Raw genomic sequence first — 9,010 nt, 5'->3', positions numbered from 1 at the left:
TTTAGAATGTAGAAATTGTTTAAATGGCTCCAACAACATGAAAATCGGTACTGTCAATGGATCAACTGACCGACAAACTGTACCTCCAAGCAAAAATGCAAATTAAACTAGTGACGTTGATACAGATTATACGGTAGGTGTCTCTCAGAAAATTCATTACATTATAAAACTAGAGTAGTCACTCCATAGTACCTTCGCCCTGTGCCTGAATAAAATACCCGTGTATAATGGGCGAAACAACAGCATTTGGAGCTTTCGATGGTAGGATGTTGAACTTAATGACGTCACATAAAGTCGTCTGGCTATGCGAAATTAACGTTGAATTCTCGCATGCATTCTAAAACGGAATTTGGCCAAATCTTCGTTGTGCAGAGGCTCTAAATTTTTCAAAATAAAAAAAAAATAGTGATAAAAAGAACATTACAGCCTAGCCTATTCAAGTGTTGGTGCCATAATCATGATGGGGCTGAGAGGTATAGACCCTCCATCTGTAAGAGCCCCTCTCTGAGCTCTCATTATTTCCTTTTAATTCCTGGATCCGCCGCTGGGTTGAAGACATCATAGATGACTTTACGACTAACACGGTATCGAGACAAGAAATCAGGAAGTCGGGAGAATTTGACAGACGCCGTCTTTTCAAAATGTATAGTATTCAGATTTGTTTTCAATTTGCGGGGTCTTTCTAAAATTATGGTTCACATAGTAGTATTCTGTACCAACTGTATCTCTGAATTCTTCAACAAGTATTTTTCAAATGCAATGCCAGTTAGCCTGCTTCTGCAGTTCTGAGCTGGTATCAATATATTGCTTTGTGATCTTAAAATTCGCGTCGGAAATCGATGCAGTGTGCACCATGATTTATGGAATGGTAATATTAATCATGATATTGTTTAATGTCCAATAATTATTGGTACAATGAAAAAATGCACTCCCCATGGGTTACCAGTGACACTAAGAAAACTAAGCGCAAGCAAATTACCGAGTCACTCTGTAAAACCTGATATTGACATCTATGCCTTCAATCTGTTGAAATATTACTTTAATGACATCAATGTTAATAAATCCGCAGGTCCTGGCTCAATTCATTGCTTATTCTCAAGTCAGCATTGGAATTCATTCCCCCGTCCTCTACAACATATATTTACCATGTCCTTGAACAAATGTACGCTCCCCTCTGCATGGAAGATATCTCATATAACCATATATTTAAAGTAATATTGATGTTTTCAACTCTTGTTGCTTCCTAAGTTCTATAAATACATTATCAAATATTTTTTAGAAAAATAATAAAATGCCTCAAAAACTGTCACAACTGAAGTCTGAAATGTAGTCTTTTTGGAACAGAAAAATACTACTGTATATAATTTACCGGTATTAGAACTAGAAAACCGCTATATTTCTTACATCATGAGCACCAAAAACACGGACAGTGCAACTAAATGTAGGCCAACACTTTTGGTAATTATAGATGCACCTGATGTACAGTCACAATCTGGCTTCTTCACCTCTTTCCATATTGGACACTCATCAACATCACGAATGTTCATACAATCAAGAATTTTCATGGCCTCCCTTTTACCACTAAGTTCACCACCAATAATGTAGCCGTTGTAAATGGGATCTGTGTGCTCTCCTCCAAAAAATATTGGACCGACTCGAGATTCGATCTTTTTGAAGCATTCTTCTGACACTTCAACCGGCCAGTTTGAGTAAGCGCCATAGGTGAAGGGGTTGATACTCCAGCCAGAGTGCATGATTTCAGTTGGTGGAATAACTTCATTTCCAAAGATGGTACGAAGGACATTTGTGATCTCCGCGCTGGTTTCTGAATTCGGTTGCTGTTCGATTCTCTTAGCTTCATTTCCTGAAACAAAGGCAGCAAGCATGTTGGTTCCTTTTGGAAACAATCCTGCAATCAAGAGTTTTGATAGTTAAAAAAGAGCAATTTTAATCGAACGTACATAATACAAAATATCGGAGACATCTCGGGAGATATTCAATGGAGACATTATTCCTAATAGGGAACAGAAAATCATATATGATAAAATTTTGGTGTTTTTTTTGCAAGACATAGTTCAAGAGATAGTTTACCTTTTGCCTCGAGATTGTAGAACACGGGGAAATATCCTCGCCTCTCGTGCGCATGTATGAACCACTCGGGGTGATCATACTTGCACTAGATTAATGGGTATTCTGACCCTCCTTGCTCTAGATTGGAATGTTAGTGGTTGGCCATGATGCCGTCACTTACCGTATCATATTAGTTTTGTGACTTGATATTGCTTTACGGAAGTTCAAGAGTGTATATTTTATAAATAATTAAATTTAAAGTACAATTCCTTAGCAAGGTTACATTACGTTCCACTATTATTATGTGGAATATTGAATATTACTATTTTCATCCTTCCACTGTACTCTACTAACGTTGTTTGTTTAATGAATTCTCAGATGCGTTGTATCGTGACAACAAATTCCTCGTCCATAATTTTGAAGATTCGTGTTAGTGTAAAATTATATTTTTTACGATATTTTATTGGACACATAGCCTGTCTCTTATACACATCTAGATGTGTATAAGAGACAGCCCTTGTAATGTCCTCATTCCCGCGATCTCTGATATTGACATCTATGCCTTCAATCTGTTGAAATATTACTTTAATGATATCACTGTTAATAAATCCGCAGGTCCTGGCTCAATTCATTGCTTATTCTCAAGTCATCATTGGAATTCATTCCCCCGTCCTCTACAACATATATTTACCATGTCCTTGAACAAATGTACGCTCCCCTCTGCATGGAAGATAACCATATATTTAAAGTAATATTGATGTTTTCAACTCTTGTTGCTTCCTAAGTTCTATAAATACAGTATCAAATATTTTTTAGAAAAATAATAAAATGCCTCAAAAACTGCCACAACTGAAGTCTGAAATGTAGTCTTTTTGGAACAGAAAAATACTACTGTATATAATTTACCGGTATTTATGAATTATATTTAAAGTAATATTGATGTTTTCAACTCTTGTTGCTTCCTAAGTTCTATAAATACAGTATCAAATATTTTTTAGAAAAATAATAAAATGCCTCAAAAACTGCCACAACTGAAGTCTGAAATGTAGTCTTTTTGGAACAGAAAAATACTACTGTATATAATTTACCGGTATTAGAACTAGAAAACCGCTATATTTCTTACATCATGAGCACCAAAAACACGGGCAGTGCAACTAAATGTAGGCCAACACTTTTGGTAATTATAGATGCACCTGATGTGCAGTCACAGTCTGCCTTTTTCACTTCTTGCCATATTGGACACTCATCAACATCACGAAGGTTCATACAATCAAGAATTTTCATGGCCTCCCTTTTACCACTAAGTTCACCACCAATAATGTAGCCGTTGTAAATGGGATCTGTGTGCTCTCCTCCAAAAAATATTGGACCGACTCGAGATTCGATCTTTTTGAAGCATTCTTCTGACACTTCAACCGGCCAGTTTGAGTAAGCGCCATAGGTGAAGGGGTTGATACTCCAGCCAGAGTGAATGATTTCAGTTGGTGGAATAACTTCATTTCCAAAGATGGTACGAAGGACATTTGTGATCTCCGCGCTGGTTTCTGAATTCGGTTGCTGTTCGATTCTCTTAGCTTCATTTCCTGAAACAAAGGCAGCAAGCATGTTGGTTCCTTTTGGAAACAATCCTGCAATCAAGAGTTTTGATAGTTAAAAAAGAGCAATTTTAATCGAACGTACATAATACAAAATATCGGAGACATCTCGGGAGATATTCAATGGAGACATTATTCCTAATAGGAAACAGAAAATCATATATGATAAAATTTTGGGTTTTTTTGCAAGACATAGTTCAAGAGATAGTTTACCTTTTGCCTCGAGATTGTAGAACACAGGGAAATATCCTCGCCTCTCGTGCGCATGTATGAACCACTCTTCGTCTGGCCAGAATTGCGTGTCAAACTTCATAAAAATCTTAGTAAAATCTGCCATGATGAATTGATACAGCTCTTCGATTTTCCATTCTGGGAGTTCGGGTTGGAAGTCTACGACTCCGTTCTGCAAGACTCCGAGACTGAACGTCATCAACACGTTGTCACCAGTAAAAGTTGTTCCATCTTTGCACGTCACAACTACTCTGTCACCTTCGTAATTTACGGCAGTAACGATTTTGTTCAACTGTAGACGACATCTGTAAATCAATGAATTAATAGCTATTACCTTTGACGGCGATCCATAATTTTAAAAAAGCAGATTTCCCATATGCTCGGTTGAATTAGTAAATGTTCATAGGGGTAGCCTACCTTGCGGAACGTTGATTAACTAGAATGTATGAGATCAAGGGAATTCACCTCTGATCTCCCCTGGGGTTTGGACACAACTGGATCCCAGTTTAGTGAATCAATTCAAGCTTATTCGTCACGTATTGACTTATTTTTAAAAATAATATGGTCACTTTATAATATGTATTATTCTATTATATATTGAGTCAACATACTCCTTTGTTTTAGCCGCACTTACTGAAGTGTTACTGTAACCGTGGAGTTTTAGATGCCTTTCCCCTTGCCGGCTACTTGTTCCCAATAGTCTATGTGGCAAGATGTTTCACACAGTAAAACACAGAAACGAAGGTCCAATCAAAGTATAGTTTACAGTAGTTTGTATCGTATTTAATCAAGGACTGTTCTATATCTACTCCACAACAATTTTCCAATAATTCTAACCATGTTCTCTCTTGTCTCTCTCTCTTTGCTCTCTATTTTAAGGGAAGGTAGTCACCATGGTAACCACCAAGGTGGGGGTGATCATACTTGCACTAGATTAATGGGTATTCTGACCCTCCTTGCTCTAGATTGGAATGTTAGTGGTTGGCCATGATGCCGTCACTTACCGTATCATATTAGTTTTGTGACTTGATATTGCTTTACGGAAGTTCAAGAGTGTATATTTTATAAATAATTAAATTTAAAGTACAATTCCTTAGCAAGGTTACATTACGTTCCACTATTATTATGTGGAATATTGAATATTACTATTTTCATCCTTCCACTGTACTCTACTAACGTTGTTTGTTTAATGAATTCTCAGATGCGTTGTATCGTGACAACAAATTCCTCGTCCATAATTTTGAAGATTCGTGTTAGTGTAAAATTATATTTTTTACGATATTTTAATGGACACATAGCAACGCAAATATGCCAATTAAATGGTAAGATACCTAAAGAATGGTGGCCTCGCTATATTTCTTCCAGATCTGTGCACACGTCTGGACGGTAAATTTTTACAAACATTTCGTCCTAACTCAAGTTAGTATATGATTATTACGGTAGTGATTATGAACATTACGCAATATTGAATTACTTCACACGTTCTGATAGCCTCTTTCTCACTGGCACGCCTCAAAGATAATGGTTGTCTCGCATCACAGTAATTTGGTTTTGCGTTTCTGCGCAACGAATTTAAAGTGGTGGTTCACACTGTAAACACCTACAGCGTTTGGCAAAACCTTAGGCTGAATCGTCACAAGATGATTTTCTTCCTGGGTCTATGCCTTTTTCCTTTTCTCATGAATTTGTTATGATCTTGTCTTGTTTTTTGTATGAATTGAAAAGGAAAAGTAAATAAATGTTACTTTGAATTGAATTGAATTGAATTAGTGTTGAATTGTTATGGTACTACGTTCATCGTCGTATTTTACAAATAACCACTTAAAACAAAAATAAAGTAAAATGGTTACTTTTTGAGGTCCCAGTATTCGTTACTTACTCAAATGCTGGGTCGTCGTAAAGGAAAGAAATTGATTCATTAAAAATGAATTTGAACCCGCGTGGATCTGTAACAAATAAGACTTCATCGTCGGCTTTCAAAAGAGCTGTTGACTTAGTGGACGTCACCTGAAAAAATAAAGGGTTTTTTTTATATAATCCTGCTGTGTAACAGTCCAACACAACGTTATTTACACATTTATATATTCAATAATTGTTGGTGACCACAATTAATCCATTGAAGAAATACCATGGTTGAACCTCCATGATTGAACACAGAGCGAATAAATGTGCGGTAAACCAATAAATTGGAAGTCGCTTTCACACTTGGTTATAGATTGGACTAAGGCTACTGATGGGATAGGGGAGCGCCTTGTTTAATCCTGGATCCGCCACTGGTATGCATAAGTGTCGCTTTCACACTTGGTTATAGATTGGACTAAGGCTACTGATAAGATAGGGGAGCGCCTTGTTTAATTCTGGATCCGCCACTGGTGTGCATAAGTGGTATTTTGCTTGTTGCTACGTGTACTCATGATAAGGAATTTTTATATAATTTTATTGTGTACTGGTACGGTATTATGCGTCACCAAATACACAGTTTGGCATTGTTATACCATAAAATGTATGCAACATGCCGTTTGTGCCAATAAATTAAATTAAATTAATGTATGATATTGCTTGCATACGCGGAATAAGCTGTTATAATGCCATTTATTTAAAATAAGCATTCTTTAAATTGAAATATCAGATTTGTAATTGGGCAAAAAGAAATCCGGTATTTATTAGGCCTACACTAAATCAGGTAACAATAGTAGTAGTGATCATAAATATTGAAGTTAAAGCCGATGAGAAGGCGCATTTTCAAAAAATGTCATTGCATTTATCCGATGCATTTTTATTTATATTTGCCTATGAAGCATGGACGTCGATCGGTGGAGGACACGTCACCCCACTTTTCAAAGTAGGGGACATCATATCAGTTGTCCTCCTCCACTTTTCATCAATCTTCTATAGTTAAAACCCCACATTTCAAAGGGAGTGGAAAGAACAACAGTTACGAATGACTGTCATTAATTTTGTCTGTTCACATGTGCTTTGTTCCAAGTGCGGTTCCAATTTCCGGATCATAACCGAGTAGTAAACTCGCAATTGTCTGTACATTTGGTAACCATCTCAGTATTATAACCACTTCAACGATTTTATGGGTGCAACGGTTATCAAAGACTAAATTTATTGTGAAAAAACGTATGTACTGTGCGTTGTAAAAATAAGTAGGCCTAAATACCGTACGTAAACCTATTAGGCCAACATTTTTTCAAACTCAAGAGTGCGCAATTTATACTATTAACGATTTATATATTTTGTATACTGTATTATTAAGACCCGTATTATGTGTTTGATATTATCTGCTTACATAGATTCCTGTTTTCATAATTTCAAAAAATTGTAGTTAGTCAATTGAAGTGTATATAGCCCTTCGACACGGATAAGGCTATCTATTTCCAAGTAGTGATACCACAAGTTTAAGAACTCCGATGTTACCTTGACGCAATCTCGCCATTACGTCATGATAATGATAAATTAAGTAAATAAAATTTATGTTTGTGAAATAAAAATGCTAACTAATGTCTTGTGTGCTTCCTATCTCCCTATTCCTGTGTAATCGTAAATTAGACGGTATGTACCGGTATTTCAACTCACAATAGCGTAGGCAATACACACAAAAGTGAAATTCAAAGAGGAGAAAATGTCTTGATTGATTTTAAAAGCATTGTACACGCAAATAGACCAAATTACTGTTTTAAGTTTATCTTACTTGTTTTTCATGGTTCGAATAGTCACAAGCTAATCAGTAGATAATAAATCATTATTTTCATGATTGTTTGTTTGCATGAAATATCCAAGCGGGCATGATAATGAGAATAAATTTTAAAAAAATGTTTATTATGAGTATTTCAGTGGCAGATTCAAGGGGCCAGCCGACACACCCTCCCTAATTTTTTTTTGAAAATGTAAAAGTGGAGAAAAAAGAAAAATATAAATTCAAGTCTGAGAGTGCCAATTTCCGGCCAACTAGAGGCACCATAATCATAAATTTCCTTACCTCAGCCCCAACCATGGTGGGGTTGATGTGGTCTACACTCCATCTGTAAAATTCCCATGGGTCACCTTTATTTCGTATTTCTGGATCCGCCACTGTATTTTGAAGATGTAGTGTGGAAATAAATGTTGATCGCATACCTTAAAATCAATTAGATACGACTTATAAAAGGCTATAGACGCCAGAGCTTCCGAAGGGCTTTACCCCTGGACCCCCACCGGGGGAACTAAACGGCTCCAAACCTAAGGCCCAACACCTCTTTATTTTGTAATTCGTCCCCCCTCCCGACATTCAACCACGGATCGACGCCCTTGCCATGAACTATGCACCTCAGTTTAGGATGCCGATAGATGAGCATTTGCAGCTGTCATATGCATTACTATAACGGCATTCAATATTAATTTTATCCTTACTCGTTCATACAGGAGGTATCACAACATTAAACAATTGGATAATTGTAAGATACGCGCATAGGACTTAAAATAACGGAAATAATTAGAGATGAAACAAATCCTTTACATGACAATTTTAAATCATAGTTTTGACTATCCGCTATTTAGCTTTTTGTTCTGCTGCTTTACAGATCAGGTCTGCGTTTTGACAATTTAAAGCATTAGTAGACACAGTGTATTCTTGTATATTGACCTTAAGCTCCTAATCAAAACTATGATTTAAAATTTCATTTCCATGTTATGCTTCGAAACTTTGGAATAATCTTCCAACTGACCTTAGAGATATCTCCGATCCTAATCTTTTTAAACGTGCACTCAAGACTTACTTGTTTGCCTAACTCTCTGCTTTTATTGTTGTACAGTAATCTGTTTATTTGTCTTTGTTGTTTGTGTGACTGTACTACTGTGATGCTTCGGGTTCCTGAATAATGACTGATTTTATGCCTACCATTGTTTTCCTGAATTATTGACGCTTGGCTTGCGCTTCATAACCGCAAGGGAAAGGCGCAATATAAATACCCAATACCAGTACCAGTACCAATTATAAACTTGTTGCTGCGAAGCAGCCAATTCATATTCTTGACAGCAATTTGACCTCTGAAAGGTCATTGTTTGTCAAAAAACCTGCGCCTAAGACAACTGAGAAGCGGAGTTTCCTTCTTTCGTTCTGCCGGGTAAAA

The 9,010-nt window shown here is 36.5% G+C and overlaps 2 protein-coding genes across 4 annotated transcripts in view; both read right to left on the bottom strand.

Moving 5' to 3' along the window:
* On the bottom strand, positions 1–2,152 carry LOC117117744 (polyamine oxidase 6-like). Its single transcript, XM_033262150.1, has 2 exons — positions 2,092–2,152; positions 1–1,909 (listed from the first exon to the last, which is right to left on the bottom strand). The coding sequence occupies exon 2, from the start codon at positions 1,884–1,886 to the stop codon at positions 1,401–1,403; it is 486 nt and encodes a 161-aa protein (XP_033118041.1). The 5' UTR covers positions 1,887–1,909; positions 2,092–2,152; the 3' UTR covers positions 1–1,400.
* A 426-nt stretch (positions 2,153–2,578) lies between these two features.
* Positions 2,579–9,010, bottom strand: part of LOC117117789 (polyamine oxidase 7-like) — a 9,372-nt gene continuing 2,940 nt past the window's right edge. Inside the window, exons 2-5 of one of the 3 annotated variants that reach the window (XM_033262252.1) lie at positions 7,882–8,018; positions 5,776–5,903; positions 3,879–4,201; positions 2,579–3,698 (exon numbers count right to left, since the gene is read on the bottom strand). In XM_033262252.1, the coding sequence (XP_033118143.1) occupies positions 3,190–3,698; positions 3,879–4,201; positions 5,776–5,903; positions 7,882–8,018 (1,097 nt within the window). In that variant the 3' untranslated portion in view covers positions 2,579–3,189. The remainder of the gene's footprint in view (positions 3,699–3,878; positions 4,202–5,775; positions 5,904–7,881; positions 8,019–9,010) is intronic. The other 2 variants (XM_033262251.1, XM_033262250.1) reach the window with 2 other exon arrangements.

The sequence above is a fragment of the Anneissia japonica genome, unplaced genomic scaffold (assembly GCF_011630105.1).
Source record: "Anneissia japonica isolate Jap-2015-1 unplaced genomic scaffold, ASM1163010v1 scaffold234_len1672027_cov178, whole genome shotgun sequence".
In the NCBI taxonomy this organism is placed as follows: Eukaryota; Metazoa; Echinodermata; class Crinoidea; order Comatulida; family Comatulidae; genus Anneissia; species Anneissia japonica.
The sequence above is the reverse complement of the archived record's forward strand: the minus strand, read 5'-3'. Positions and strand labels throughout refer to the sequence as shown.